Source organism: Gorilla gorilla, chromosome 9 (assembly GCF_029281585.2).
Source record: "Gorilla gorilla gorilla isolate KB3781 chromosome 9, NHGRI_mGorGor1-v2.1_pri, whole genome shotgun sequence".
NCBI classification, from domain to species: Eukaryota; Metazoa; Chordata; class Mammalia; order Primates; family Hominidae; genus Gorilla; species Gorilla gorilla.
Window position 1 is genome coordinate 25,083,294 of NC_073233.2, and position 14,885 is coordinate 25,098,178.

Genomic DNA, 14,885 nt, shown 5'->3' on the forward strand with positions numbered 1-14,885 from the left:
TAAGTGCCTCCAGGAGCAGACTCTGTGTCACTGACCACGTTGGCCACTCCAGGGTTCGCCTCCCTGACCCAAGTGGGCTCCAGCATGACAGAGGCCTTCTAGAATGGATTCTAGGCTGCTGATAACTGTAAGCAGAAAGGGCAGGAGGGACCTGGAGGAATGCCTGGGCTGGGGTTGGGTATGTGGAGCCTCCCACAGACCGTGGGCCATGGGGCACACAGTCAGTAATGGTGATGGGTCACGGTCATTTATCTTCAAAGCTTCTGGCCCACCACAATGGGGAAGCAGAACCAGCACCTGCCACCTGTTCCAGAGGCAGGGAACGAAACCACAAAACCCACAGATCATCTGTGAACATACACTTCTCTGGGTGTGTCTGTCTCTTTCCCTGCGAGTATACTTGGAACTAGGTATATCTGGGTGTGCCAGATACATTCTCAACATATCTATTTATCTGTGTGTTTGTCTTCTTCCTTCTTTTCCTTTTTTCCACCATTCTCTTAAATGTTTGTCCCCAAAGTGCTTGTTCTAGTCCTCTTCTCTACTCCCTCAAGGCTCCTCTCTGGTTCATCACATCCATAGACTTTCAGTATGGTTGAGACTTCCAAATCTTCCCTGTGAGCCTGAGCCCTAGTTTTGTATCCAGTTCCACCCAAACATTCTCCACTAGGCTGACACACATTCAGCTCACTCCTTACAACTCAACAACTGACGCCCTCACACTGTTATCAGAACATCTGACCTTGTCACACCCTCCTTAACATCTCTGATTTCTTCACCATATCTGCAGGTGGGGTGGGGGTGGAATCGGGTATGTGTGGTGACCCTGAGAGTTTGTTAAAAGTGCTCTGGAGGCCGGGTGCAGTGGCTCACACCTGTAATCCCAGCACTTCGGGAGGCCGAAGCGGGTGGATCATGAGGTCAGGAGATCGAGACCATCCTGGCTAACATGGTGAAACCCCGTCTCTACTAAAAATACAAAAAGTTAGCTGGATGTGGTGGTGGGCGCCTGTAGTCCCAGCTACTCGGGAGGCTGAGGCAGCAGAATGGCATGAACTGGAGAGGCGGGGCTTGCAGTGAGCCGAGATTGCGTCACTGCACTCTAGCTTGGGCGACAGAGTGAGACTCTGTCTCAAAAAAAAAAAAAAAAAAAAAAAGTGCTCTGGAGGCCTGAAACAGAAAAGAAATTAGCTGAGATCCAGCATCAGGGTGGGAATAAGATAACCAGTTTATGGCTGGATTATGATTTCAAGCAGGACAAACTAAGTGAGGAAAAATATCCTGTGGCAAAACAACAGGGGTCAGAGATGAAGGAGGCCACTGGGTGAGAAGAAGCCCCATGGGGGAAGCGAGGCAAGCTCAGAATGATGATGGGTCATCATTTCTGTGCATTGCCCATGTCGCTGGTGGGTGACAGCGGGCACAATTAGAGATGCTAAGGAACAGAGGACAATTGGTTTAGTGTCATCTACTACGTCAAGTCTAAACTTCTTAGTAGAACCTTCATTTTTATTTTTATTTATCTATTTATTTTGAGACAGAGTTTTGCTCTTGTTGCCCAGGCTGGAGTGCAGTGGCACAATCTCGGTTCACTGCAACCTCTGCCTCTTGGGTTCAAGCGATTCTCCAAGTAGCTGGGATTGAAGGTGCCCACCACCACACCCAGCTAATTTTTTTTATTTTTAGTAGAGACGGGGTTTCATCATGTTGGCCAGGCTGGTCTCGAACTCCTGACCTCAGGTGATCTGCCCACCTTGGCCTCCGAAAGTGCTGGGATTACAGGCATGAGCCACCGCGCCTGGCTGAGTAGAACCTTCAAGATCTGAGTTGGCTCATGCTTCTTCAGTTTCACCTTCTCACTCCCCAGCTCGAATCAGTACTACAGATATTTCCCTGAATTCAGTGTGTCTCTTGTGCTCTTATGTACACATGCAATTCCCTCTGCCTAGAATGGCATATCCATTGGTGTCTGCTCAATAAAGACTAACTTGTTCTTCTAGATTTAACGCTAGCTCCTGCAATTGCTCCAGGTGTAATTTATAATTCTGATGTATTTTTTTTAATGCCACCTGTGACACCTTCATACTTCATTAGGTCAGCTGCCACATTGAATAATTGTTTACTTGCCTGTCTGAAATGAACTGTGAGCTCCATAAGGATAGAGAATATATTTTACTCAATATTTTACACCCCAGAACCTAATACAGTGGTTAGCACATATTAGGTGCACTGTAAACATTTGTTGGATGAATGAGTGAGTGAATGGGCTCACAAGCACAGGGAAAATTACAAAGCTGTGTGAAAAGGGCCATGCCAATAGATTGGAAAGGAAGAAATGCCAGTTCCTACCAAAAGGAAGAAATGCCCATTTTCAGGAAGCCTCATCCCACTTTCTGCCTCCTGCAATATGCAATTCAAAATAAAAACACTAGTAAATAGTAAACACTAGTAAATAGTAAATGAAAATTTACTTTTGAAACAACAAATCTCAACCATATGAATGAAGTCAGAATAAGCTCTTTCTCTTTGGGAAGAGGGTGGTGCCCTTGCTTTGTGGGTGCCTATATCAGCCAGGGTGCTGGCACACTCAATGATTTAACTGAAGAGAATTTAATGACTATTTGCAGAGATGAAACTAGCCATGGGTGAGGAGGCACCTAAAGACTAGCAATAGCACTGGGCACAGTAGCTCATGCCTGTAATCCCAGCACTTTGGGAGGCTGAGGCGGGTGGATCACCTGAGGTCAGGAGTTCGAGAGCAGCCTGACCAACATGGTGAAACCCCATCTCTACTAAAAATACAAAATTAGCCGGGCGTGGTGGCACATACCTGTAATCCCAGCTACCAGGGAAGCTGAGGCAGGAGAATCGCTTGAACCCAGGAGGCAGAGGTTGCAGTGAGCATAGATCACACCACTGCATGGCAGCCTGGGGGACAGAGCAAGACCCTGTCTCAAAAAAAAAAAAAAAAAAAAAAAGGCTAGCAACAGCAGGAAACTGTTGCCACCCCTGGCCTGAAGGTATGGTGAGGGAGCCTGGGGCTGTAGCCATGGAGAAGCAGGCCACACCCAGAATCTCAGCCTGGTCCATCAGGCCTCGTCCATGCTCTCATCTCCTGCCTCTGAATTTCACTGGCTGAACTCAGCCAGAAGCCAGGGCCCTGGTGATCCCTGAAGATACAGTCCATAGAGCTCAGGCTCCCAGGACAGGGTAGAGAAGAGCCAAGAATGAATCTAGGTGGTGGGAAGGCAAATGGAGAAAAACCGGCATTGAGAGGGGGATGCCTCTGCTTTGTAGGTGACTTGTGTATATGATTAGTTTGCCTACTGGGTAATCAAGCACTGAGTGGAACCCTGTAGATGGGAGTTCTAAGTCTCATGTTTTGTATTGTTAGGTATTTGTATGTGCAAGCTTCTTAGAACTGGTGCCACTAATTAGTAGGTCTTGGGTGGGGCAAGGGCATCTATGTTTTTAAAAGCTTTCCAAGTAATTTTGATAGGCACCACTTGTTGAGAACCACAGATATAGTCCACCTTCTCATTTTTATAGAGAGGCAAACTAAGGTCTAGAGAAATGAAAAATGCCCTGACTTGGCAAATTTCTGTTTGAGAACTATCCCTCAGGTGATGTTAGAGGGTTTGGCTGGAAAACTGGAATATTTGCACCTTCTACTAGCCCATTTCCTCCATTTTATTCATGAGAAAACTGAAGCTCCAAAGATGGAATGATGTGCTCAATTATACACCACAGTAGTGAGTCACGGAGAAGGAAGCACTAGGACTAAGAATGGCATTTCTAACTCTCAAGCCAGTGTTCTCTCTAGGCAGCACACTTGGTAGAAATGTGTGTGTGTGTGTGTGTGAGTGACAAAGCCCTGGGGCAGCAGTTATAGTCCTTCATTCTGGTAAGGTGCTCTCCCCAAAGCCCCTAACTGGAAAGAAAGAGGAGTAGGCAGAGGTCACTGACCCTTAGAACTCTATGCTGGAGGGGACTGGAGGGGATGGGGGGAAGATCTGGGTGACCCCTGTCCCAAGCCTTGACTCTCACTCTTGTTGTACTGGACTCTGAATCTCTGGTTGCCAATTCTGTCACCAGAAGAGGACTATCACCCCTCTGAATGTGTGTTGGGACTTTAGGGAAAACTGGGTAGGATCCAGAAGGAAAAGGAAGAGACCCATTGTGGGAGGGGCTTACAGGAGACTTCAGCCTGTGGGTCTCTGCCCAAACAGCACAAGGCTCAGGACCAGCACAAGGGCCTGTGTCACCATGCCAGGATGTTTGAAACTCCTTTTTGGCTGCTAATTAGGGCTGGTCACCCCTTTCCCATCAATTCCCAAAGCCTGACACACAGCTACTGCCCTTCTACAGTAGCTTACAGACTACTTGCCCATCCTTTGAGATACAGCTGAAATCTCCATCTCCAGGATTGCTAGGCTTAAATTTCCTAAAACCAGCAGCCCTTCCTCTTCCCCATCCTATACATGTCAGAGTTGGGTGGAACCTTAGAACTCACCCGCTCATCTTCTAAGTGAGGAAATCAAGACCAGAGAGGGGAAGTGATTCACCCAATCTAACAGCATGGAAGTGGCAAAACTGGGACTAGATTTCAGTCCATCTGGCCACCTACCTCTCCATGTAATTCCAATGATTCTGAACATGCACGGCTCTGAATGAGCTTGTGTTCCTTTAGTCTACGTAAAATCAACATTAAATCCACTTGGGACGTATTTTTGGCAAAGTTAGCTCACGCTTCTTTGGGTCTGCCTGTCTGTCATTCTTGGGGTGCTCTTGTATGTGTGGCAGTGGTCTCTGAGTTGTAAGAGGTGTGTGCCTACGGCCAATTATCTGTGTTTGTTTCTATATTAGGGTCATGGGTCTACGAGCTGCTGTAGGGTCCCTGTATATGTCTCTTTTCTTACATGGAGAATATATGTCAATTTGTGGTTGTTGGTTTTGGATCTGTGTACTTGTTGAGTGCTTAAGGGTAATTATGATTCTGTATGTGTGATGTATATGCTACGATTATGGGTCCATGGCTGCTGCATACCTATATACGTGCCGCTTTTCAAGTCGAAGGTTGTGTGTTTGCTGATGATTTGGATGTGTGTTTGTACACAGTGAAGGTTGTGGGTCCAATTGCAATCGTATCGGCGTGGACTGCATGTTTAAAGGCTTAAGGGAATCTGTCTTTGCCTTTTGCTCCCGGGTTATGAGAAAATGTATGTGGCTGTGCGTCCAGGACAGCAATGTGTTTGTCTCTCAGCCAAGCTCAGTCCTCACCCAGGCACCGGGGTCACGGTCACGTTCACGTTCCGTGGACGCCTTGGCACTGCCTCCTAAGGGGGCGGGGCCTGGGGGTCCCCGCCTTCTGACCCCTGGGAGATGCCTCCTTTCTCCGAGCAGCAGCCGGGGGCCTGGCCGGCGCCGCCAGCCGGGCCCCGCCCCCCCGGCTCCCGCCCGCTTATTGGCCCTGGCAGCGGTGACGTCACGGGGCTAGCTGACAGAACCCGGGCGCCGGGCGCTCGGGAGGTATTGTCCGTCCCTCCGGGCTTTGTAGAATCGTCGCCGGCTTACCTGGCCGTGGGCGCGTCCTGGCCGCTGCAGCCCGGAGCAGGGTGCCAGCCGCCGCCGCCGCCATGGTGTCCCCGGTCACTGTGGTGAGTGAGCGAGCGAGCGAGCCAGTGCCCGGCGCGGCTGGAGCCCACCGGCCTGGCCACCAGACTTCGGCAGGCCGAGCTGCCGAAGGGGCCGAGGCGGGGCGGGGGTCCCGCGGCGGCCGGAGTCCCCCGGCGGGAGGCGGGCGCTGTCACCGCCCCCCGCTCCTCAGACTCGCGGCGCCCCTCCTCGCGCGCCCCCAGCCCGCCCGCGGAGGGAGGAAAACACTGGCCACGTGACTCGGAAGCGTGACTTTGTTGATCTCCATGTATTTGGCGCGGGTCGGCGGGGTCGCGGCCCGGGAGAGGGAGGGGACCGCTGCCGGCCGCAGAGTTCCGCGTAGGCGGACCACAGGGAGGCGTGGGGGCGGGGGATGCTGGGAGGATAACAGGGACCTCCTGGGAATGCCGTCCCAAGTTTGTTTCCTAACCTTCCTCATTTTGTAAACAAGTTGGCGGACGCCCCTGAGTCTAAGGAGCGCTGATAACGCGCTGGGGGAAAAGGGGGCATTCTCTATGACATCCCCTGCTTTTCAGACTTTCTCAACTCGAACCTTTCGTTTCGTCTCCCCATCCTCCTTATTCTACTACTGGGTTCCCTATAACTGTCAGGGTCTCTCCAGCTACTGCCAGTATCTCCTTCTAGAAAATATGGGGCTGGGAGAGGCCATGGAGGGGAGGTTAATGCTCCCAGGGGCTGGCAGGTGGTTGCTGGGCATTGTGAGCCTGGGCATCCCCTCCAGCCGCCTCCTCTGACCATGCCCCTACCCTGACCAGCCTTAATTTCCATGGGAAGTGGAAGTCATCTCTTCTCACTGCTCTTACCTCTGGCAGAACAAGGAAAGGCTTGGACCCTGGAACCACCCATCCGCCTCTTCCCAATCCTACTCATCACAGTCTGATCAGTCCTTAGGTACCTGGTCGGCTGGACTCTGAGTGTTTCCCAAGTCCTGTGCTGGGCAGCTCACCTAGCCAGAGACACAATCGCTTTGGGCAGAGTGTGGGTGTACAGGGAACCCCAGCTGCTCCATATCACCCTCAAGGGATCTGTTAGCAGCCCAAGGAAAGGAGTTTCAAGGATCACAGATTCAGAACATCGCTGCAGCCCCCTCCCCCAGCTTGGACTCCGCCTGCAGTGGCCTTGGGTACAACCTTTCTTTAGCTGCCCTCTGCTAATCCGGCTGAGACCAAGTCAGCTGCTCTAACTTCCCCCTCTCAGTTCCCCATCTCCCAGCCTGTCTGTTGGCTCCAGATCAGAAGCTGGGAATAGAACCCCTCCCCGCTTTCCTGCCTCTTTCTGGTGTGGCTTGAGTTGCTCTTGTTCTCTGGGAAATGAGGCTGACTGACACACACCCTCCCTTCCCCCAATCCTTGAAATCTTTGGTGTTTGAAGGACAATTTTCTTGCTCCCAACTCATGGGTCCATTTATCTAGCCAGCATCCCTAGCATAGCCCTCCTTGCCCTTGATGCCACCTTCAGGCTGGGGCAGGTGGAGTGGAGGCTGAGGAACAGACTGGTTGAGGAGGATGGAGGCTGTGGTGGCTGAGGTGATTGGCATTGCCTGCTTTCCCACATTCCTGGCACACACCTGGTGTTGCCAGGGCCCTAAGGCTGCACCCTGGCCCCATGCTGAGGATCACGAGTTGGCCAGTCAGGGTGTCTCTGTGGTTTCCCACTGACTTCACTCCATTCCAGAGTGAACAGCTGGGGGCTGTTGCTGGCAGAGAGGAGGGGCTAAAGGGGCCCTGAGGAGGGAGAAGGAGGGGGCAGGAAGGGAGAAGCACACTAGGCTGCAGAAGGGACGTTATTCCAAAGTCTGTTTGTTGCCCAGTGAGTGACTATTCCGGCCCAGCCCCAGGGCCCAGAGTGGAGGCAGATAGCAAGGACAGTGGAGCCCTTCCCCCTCCTAATATACTGAGCCTCAGGGCAGTAATGGGTTTGGCCACAACCTGCTGGCTGGTAGAGGCAGGCCAGGCTGGGTTTCTCTGTGTCAGTCTTCTCAGGTTGGGGGTGGAAGTGAGGTGGGGGTATGGATGGGAGTGTCTCTGGGGTGGATGCCTAGGCTGAGGGTGCTGGCTTTAAACCCCCAAGTTCTGAGTGCTGCCCTTGTCCTGTGTCCTCCAGGTGAAGAGTGAAGGACCCAAACTGGTGCCGTTCTTCAAGGCCACCTGCGTGTATTTTGTGCTCTGGCTGCCCTCATCTAGCCCATCGTGGGTCAGCACCCTCATCAAGTGCCTGCCCATCTTCTGCCTCTGGCTCTTCCTTCTGGCCCATGGCCTGGGATTCCTGCTGGCCCACCCCAGCGCCACCCGCATCTTTGTGGGGCTTGTCTTCTCTGCTGTAGGTGACGCCTTCCTCATCTGGCAGGACCAAGGATACTTCGTACATGGTCAGTGGCCTGGGAGGAGTCCTGAGGCTGGGGGATAGAGGGTCCTGGGCTGTGGGCAAAGATTTGGAAGAGGGAGTTCTTGAACCAGAGTGTGGGGAGCCTGAGGGTTTCTGAGGCCAGGGACTGTGAGGGTCCTTGTTAGGGGATGACCTCGCAGGGGAACTAGTGATCAGTTCCAGAGTCCTTCAGGGGACTGGGGTGGTGGTCTTTAACTTTAGATCTTCCTACCCCTGTTATCCCAAAGCAAAGCTGCTGGGTTATCCCAAACACTCCACTCCATCCCCACCTCCATCCCTACCCCCACCCTGTTACTCATTCTTCATCAAGCTTGCCCTCAGCTGCCTTTGCCCCTCTTACCCCCAGGTCTGCTGATGTTTGCTGTGACCCACATGTTCTACGCCTCGGCCTTTGGCATGCGGCCACTGGCTCTTCGGACAGGTCTGGTGATGGCAGCGCTGTCGGGCCTGTGCTATGCCCTCCTCTACCCATGCCTCTCAGGTGCCTTCACCTACCTGGTGGGGGTCTATGTGGCCCTTATTGGCTTCATGGGCTGGCGAGCTATGGCAGGGCTGCGGCTGGCCGGGGCAGACTGGCGCTGGACAGAGCTGGCAGCTGGCAGTGGTGCACTCTTCTTTATCATCTCAGACCTGACCATCGCCCTCAACAAATTCTGTTTTCCTGTGCCCTACTCTCGGGCGCTTATCATGTCCACCTACTATGCGGCCCAGATGCTCGTCGCCTTGTCAGCTGTCGAAAGCCGGGAGCCTGTGGAACACTACAGACTGACCAAGGCCAACTGAGGTGCCAGGGTCTGGTCACCCCTCTCTCCTCCTGGGGCTGGGGCCCAGATCCTGGGAACCTGCAGGAGCTGGATCAGGATGGCTGCAGTGCCAGCCTGGGGCAGCAGGTACTGCCTGAGGAATTTGCAAGTTCGTGTGGGGAGTCTGGAAAAGGATCTCCCTAGCAGAACTCGTGGTTCAGGACAATGCTGAGAGCTAAAAGAGCCAGCCTAATATCAGACTGGAGCCAGAAGTAGACATCTCCCCACCTCTACCCTATCAGGACTTTCAAAACCCCCCTGGAAGGTGATGGTGCTCAGCTTCTTGACACCCCCCACCCCCACTTCCCCTACCAGGTGGAAGAGTCTGACTCCATGTGTTATGCCTAGGACCAATGGCAGTGCTGGGTTCACCCACTCCTCCCCTTTTTCATCTGCACAAAGTTGAGGGAAACGGGAGAATCGGTGCTGAGAAGACTCAGACCCAGGAGCCCCTTTCACAGGCCCCTAGTTGGGAAGACTGGATGAGAGTGGAGCCTCCATTTCTTTTCCCTCTTCTATCCTTGTTACTTGAACAATCTCAGTCTCTAAGTGGTGGGTGGGGACGTGAAGAGGTGTGGGTCCAGGTTAGGCAGGAGAGAGAACTTCTTTGGTCTCGGAGCTTGGGGTCTCAAGAATTCAAGTAGCCCCATCTCTCTCTCAGGCAAGCCCAAAGCTCAGGTCCCATACGCTACCCTTAGATCCTATCCCCAGGGCTAGGGTGAACCATGCCAAAGGAAGGGGCCAGCTTCTCTGTGTGTGTGTGTAGCCTGTCTCCTAGTCTGCCTATGTCTTTCTCTGCTATATGTTTCTGTCCTGCTGTCTGTCAAAAGTCTCACAGAGAGAGGGCCTCAGGGAGCTGCTGAGGGGTGGTGAGCCTGGCTCAGGGAGCTGGGACCCCTCCCCTCCAACACACATACTCACAGTGCTTTCCTCCTTGTCCCTCCTACACTAGGAGCAAGAGGAGGGGGCTCCAATGACACTCCGGGGTTTTAAGACCCAAGGCACATTCAATGCAAGGGGAGCAAGGATGGGACAACTCCATCTTCTGCTGCCCATGTGAAAAATAATAAAAATCAAGAGCCATTGGCTGCCCTGCTTGTGGGCCTGTGTGGCACATGCCTATCTTGGAGAGGGCATGGGGGCATGGTGCCAGAGGCTCTGGCTGTCCTCACAGCCTAGTCACAGTCCTGGGCAGTGCATCCTGGTGCCAGGCTGGCTACCTGGCTCTGGTGACACTGTGCCGGTTGGAGTGTGTCTCACTTCCCTGGTGTGGGTGAGGATGTGGTTTAGGAGGATGGGGGATGAGTGGTATTTGCCACTGTCCAAATTTGTCCTTGATGTACTCCCCTGTGCACAGGTGCCCAGCACCCTTGGTGACCTTTAGTTACCCAGTGTCATCTATTGCTGCCCACCTCCTCCCCTCCCCACTTGAGACCTGCTGCTTCCTTCAAAATGATACAGATTCCCTTCAAGCATCTCCCTCATCCTGGACTCTGGGCTTAGTTGAACAGCTGGGAGCAATGGGATTAGATTGGCTGATTCATTCATTAGTTGTAAAGCCCTGGCAGAATAATACATCAGTCTGCTCCAGGAGCATTTGTAACTTAACAGACAATGCCCTAACCCAGAAGTAGAAAGGGAAGCCTTGGGTGGTGGTGGATATGCCATCAGTAGAGGTGTTGCTCATTTGTGGGGATGTGATTTAGGAGACTCAAGTCTCATGGGTGGTTGGATGAATCAGTGATTTCCAAATTAGTTTTTACAGAGATTCCTGGTAAGGGGGTAGCGAAGGAATAATGAGAGAAGGCAGGCTCAAAGACCTCCTATGCTTATTTCAAGTCCAGTAGCTTCTTAGGTTGTGTTTTTTTTGTTTTGTTTTGTTTTGGAAGGATTCCACTGAAAAACGTAAGTTTGAAACTTAGTGAGCTGGATGATCAATCCCTTCTAGCTCTGAACCCTGGACACTAAAGAGGGAAGATCTTGATCCTTTCAAACTTCAGAACTCTGAACACAGACCTACCTAGTGTGAAGAAATGGGAGGGAGCAGGATGGAGAGAAGGATGAAGTCAGCAGGACTTGCCCCCAAGCTCTGAGGGGAGGGGGAAAGTGCCATGTAGATGTGGAGGAGGGGAAGGGAAGACCAGGCCCAGTCACAAGAAGGCTGGTCACTGCCTTGTGCGTGGGTTTGGACTAGGCTTTCAGGGGTCCAGGTCTGGGATTCCCTATCATGCAATCACATCCATCCCCTTGGTCCCTGCTGTATATCACCCTCAGGAACATGAAAGGATGAGTTTAGTTTATTGCCCCATCCCTTCACTGAATGTTTACATTAACAAACACCAGAGAGCAAACTGGGCTTCCTACACTGGGCCATGCAGAGGACAGGCCAAGAAACTCCACATCATAACAGCCTCCTGATGCCTGGGCTTGGCTGGAGCTCACATAAGGTGCTTTGATTTCTTCTGCAGACTCTCGGTGATGGATGCTACAATTGACTTATCATCTTTGTCTGAAAGAGCAAAGGAAGTATTCGTTATATTAATGATGCTGGCGACCAGGGAAATTCCAAACTGCTGGACTTCCTATGCAGGAAACCAGGAGCTGGACCCTGGGACCCTTAATCTTGGGTTGGCAGAGTGTGAAGGGGCAAGAGCTGCCATTTATCTAGCACTTAATATTTGCCAGACATTGTGCCAGGCAGTTCTGTACTGTCTCATTTAAGCCTCATAGTCCTATAAAGAAGATGAGAAAACAGGCTCAATGAGGTAGCTTGCTAAGGTCACATGGCTGGTCAGTGGCAGAGCCAGGGCCCTGGGCCCATTTGCTATGCTTACAACCAGATTTGAGTTATCAGGGATCTCTTTAGCTGTGGAATGAAAGCTGGATAGCACCCACAGTGCCTTCCCTGGCCTAGTTCTTTTACACAGCTCAGCAGCCTCTCTGGAGATATTGTCTCAGTGCCAGACACTTAGCTAAGCACTCGAGAGACAGAGCAACAGGACAAGGTCCTTTCCCCAAAGAAAGGTATCTATAACTGGATAAAAAAGGTCTGTAACCATGGAGACCACAGCAATGGAGTGTCATGGAAGGTTCAGGAGTAGCAGAAGGTGAGATGAGAGGTGGGGGAGGGGGAAACCTTCTTCGTTTGGGATTTTACCATGAGAGGAAAGCTGGGGGAAATTTAAGCAACAGAAAGCAAGGCAGGCCAGCTTTGCATTTAGAGTTCACGCTGCTAGCTGTGTGGCTATGAAGACAGTAGACTGGGAAGGAATAAAATGCTTCCCCCTATGTGTGCACACATGAGTAGAAACATGGCATGCATGTACAAAAGGCAGGGTTCCCTTCGCTCCTCCCCTTGTTTGTGCCCCCCACCTGTCCTTATCCTAGACCAGTTTTAATTTTTATTGCACATCAGAATCACCCGCAAAATTTTGTAAACATATAGGTTATTTCCAGAACCGTGCCAGAGAGATCGTGATTGGTGAGTCTGGTTGAGTCCTGATCACTAGTATCTTTTTTCTGAAGGCAGATCTAGGCTCACCAAGAGTTGCAAACCACATCTTATCTAGGGATTGAGAACTCTCATGTCTGCAGGGGCCAGGCATATAACAAATGACATCGAAAGGATGGGAGAGTGGTAAGAACTGTGGCCAATTAAGAATGTTTGCACCACCTGTTGGCAGTCAGATTAAAAAACGGTGCCAGCCAAATAGTTGACCAATGGCCCACAAGACCAGCCTTTTGCGCCTCTCCCCCTCCTCGAGGCCAGACCCCGCGGCGCCCTCACCATAGACGGTGAGCGTGCAGCTGCTGCGGTCCTTGCCCAGCTTGTTCTCCACCAGCACGCTGTAATCGCCGCTGTCCTTGAGCGTGCAGGTGGGGATGACGAGGGTGCACACGCCGCTGGTGGAGTTGTACCAGAACTTGGAGTTGGCCGTGATGTTGACGTCGCCCTTGTAGAGGGTCACTGTGGGCCGCGGGTTCCCAAGGAAGGCGCAGGTCATGGTGCAGTCCTGGCCGCGGAGCACTGTGTGTGGCTTGAGGGGCGTTACGAAGCGCGGCGCGTGGCGCCAGTCCTTCTTCTCGTAGGGCTTGAGCTTGGCGCTCAGGTCCTGGACTGCGCGGGCGGGGTGGGGCGGGCCGTGAGCGCGCCCCAAGGCCCCCACCCACCACCCACGTCTTACAGTTCAGCTTACACGGAACCCCGAGGACCTAGGCCAGATTCCCAGCGCCACCAACTCTGGGGGCCCAATGTTACACTGGTTCCTAAGGGCTCCCCACCCGCCCCCAGGCCTCCCCCGACCCCCCAGCCCCGTCCCCAGCCACTCCAGGGTTCTGCCACCCAAACCACACTTTCCCACACCCCTGGGGCCGAGATGTCATTCCAGCGCCAGCTTCCTGGACCCGGTTATTCCCAGCCTTTAACTCCGCCTCCAAGCTTCCCCTACGTCATATCAGCGACCACAGTCTCCCCTCTTATCCCTTTAGCTCCTCAGTTCGAGTTTTCCGACGCGGCCCCCACCCTTAACCCCTAGCCTCCAGGGATCCCAGACATCCTCCCGGCTCCCTAGAGCCCTCCCCTGTTCTCAGCCCCGTTAGACCCTCCCCTCAGAGCAGAACGCGTTTGCGCTCTATGTCCCTCCGCAGCCCCTCCACCGTCCTCTCTGCCCCCAAAGGTACCTCCTCACCTCCACTTTAGTCTCACCCCTAAGTACCCCGAAGAAAGCCAATATTTCCTTCTCTCCGCAGCGTCCCAGATATTAACCGTTCTATCTCAATGGTTTTCAGATTTTATCTTGCCTCTTGGGTACCCTTTGGGACCCTTATGTCATCCCCACCATCAGGGCACCCAGACTTAACCCTAACTGCAAGTCTCAGACTCACTCTGGTCCTTATTGATGAGCCAGGTGTCCTTGGAGTCAAGTGGCTCACTGTCACCGATTTCATTCCGAGCCACCACTCTGAAGTAGTACTTCCTGCCTGGGAGCAGCCCCGTCACTGTGTACTTGTTGCTGAAGACACGCTCGGCTGCCGTGTACCAGGTGGCTGTGCTTGCATCCCGCTTCATGATGACGTAGTGAGCCTCATCGTCCTCCTGCACATCTGGGCTGTGGTTCCAGGTCAGAGTCACTGTGTTGGGGACTTCCTCAAACAACCGTAGGTTTGTGGGGGGCCGAGGGAAATCTGGAAGAGTTGGAAGATCTGTCAGCGACCTTGGGGCACCTGAAGTATTGTGTCCCCACCCCAGCCATCTGCCAAGTCCGATGGAAGATAAGATGGGGCAAGTCTCAGGCATCTGGTGTCTTGGAGTTGGAAAACTATTTCTGAAGTCTGCTCTGCCATTTACTAGCCTTGTGACCTGGGGTAAGTTACTTATCTGAGACTTCTTTCCTCAATTGCAAAATAGAGCTGACAATGACTATTTCATAGAAATAGTGGGTAAAGAGACTGGCATGTAGTTACTGTTCAGTAAAAATGAATCCATTCCTTCCTTGGGGGTTTAGAGCTTTATTTTAAAGCTTCCAGCTCTCTTTAAGCAGTCACCCCAATTTTTAATGGATTCATCTCCATTTGTCCCTCCTGCCCCTCCACCCATTTCTACTCTCTCTGCCGACCATACTCTGTATGATAAAGTCTTGCTCTGTGGTGTCAAAGAAATCTTCATGGCCCTAAGGCATGACTTTCCTGTGGTAGGAACTCAAGCGGCACTGGGGAGCTGTACTTTGGAGAGTGTACAGGGATGGGTCTTGGAGGCCTCTGCCTTCTCTCCATACCTGCCACGCGCACATGGATGTCATAGTGTGCTTCTCCAAACTCATTCTGAAGCAAGATTCGGTACACCCCTGAGTCAGAGCGCTTGGTGCTATTAATGAGGAACTGGGAGTGGTTTTTGCTCTTGGTAATTGTCTCTCGGCCCTTGGTGGGAACGCCATCTTTCTGCCAGATCACGTCAGGTGGTGGTGAGCCCTGAGTAGTGACAGGAGATGGCACAATTGGTCACGCAGATGATATTTGGGGGCA

The 14,885-nt window shown here is 52.4% G+C and overlaps 2 protein-coding genes across 4 annotated transcripts in view; one reads left to right on the forward strand and one right to left on the reverse strand.

Annotated features, from left to right (window-relative positions):
• On the forward strand, nucleotides 1-12,152 carry TMEM86A (transmembrane protein 86A). Of its 3 annotated transcripts, XR_010135447.1 has the most exons (4): nucleotides 1-127; nucleotides 7,780-8,044; nucleotides 8,408-8,951; nucleotides 9,817-11,379. XR_010135447.1 is itself a non-coding variant. In XM_063711038.1 (3 exons), exons 1-3 carry the CDS (start codon nucleotides 104-106, stop codon nucleotides 8,842-8,844), a joined length of 726 nt encoding a protein of 241 aa, XP_063567108.1. In that variant the 5' UTR covers nucleotides 1-103; the 3' UTR covers nucleotides 8,845-11,379. The 3 variants fall into 3 exon arrangements, 2 of the variants coding, with proteins under 2 accessions (XP_063567108.1, XP_004050858.1); XM_063711038.1 differs by having other exon boundaries at nucleotides 8,408-11,379; XM_004050810.5 differs by lacking the exon at nucleotides 1-127 and adding an exon at nucleotides 5,473-5,657 and having other exon boundaries at nucleotides 8,408-12,152.
• The window catches only part of IGSF22 (immunoglobulin superfamily member 22), a 20,040-nt gene continuing 16,388 nt past the window's right edge, over nucleotides 11,234-14,885 (reverse strand). Inside the window, exons 19-22 of the mRNA XM_055355996.2 lie at nucleotides 14,639-14,831; nucleotides 13,749-14,048; nucleotides 12,652-12,981; nucleotides 11,234-11,373 (exon numbers count right to left, since the gene is read on the reverse strand). Coding sequence (XP_055211971.1) covers nucleotides 11,303-11,373; nucleotides 12,652-12,981; nucleotides 13,749-14,048; nucleotides 14,639-14,831 — 894 coding nt within the window. The 3' untranslated portion in view covers nucleotides 11,234-11,302. The remainder of the gene's footprint in view (nucleotides 11,374-12,651; nucleotides 12,982-13,748; nucleotides 14,049-14,638; nucleotides 14,832-14,885) is intronic.

Coding starts and splice junctions, on each gene's coding strand:
- TMEM86A (XM_063711038.1), top strand. CDS start 104: ATGGATTCTAGGCTGCTGATAACT. Junction 128..7,779: donor ATTCTAGGCTGCTGATAACT/GTAAGCAGAAAG, acceptor TGTGTCCTCCAG/GTGAAGAGTGAAGGACCCAA. Junction 8,045..8,407: donor CCAAGGATACTTCGTACATG/GTCAGTGGCCTG, acceptor TCTTACCCCCAG/GTCTGCTGATGTTTGCTGTG.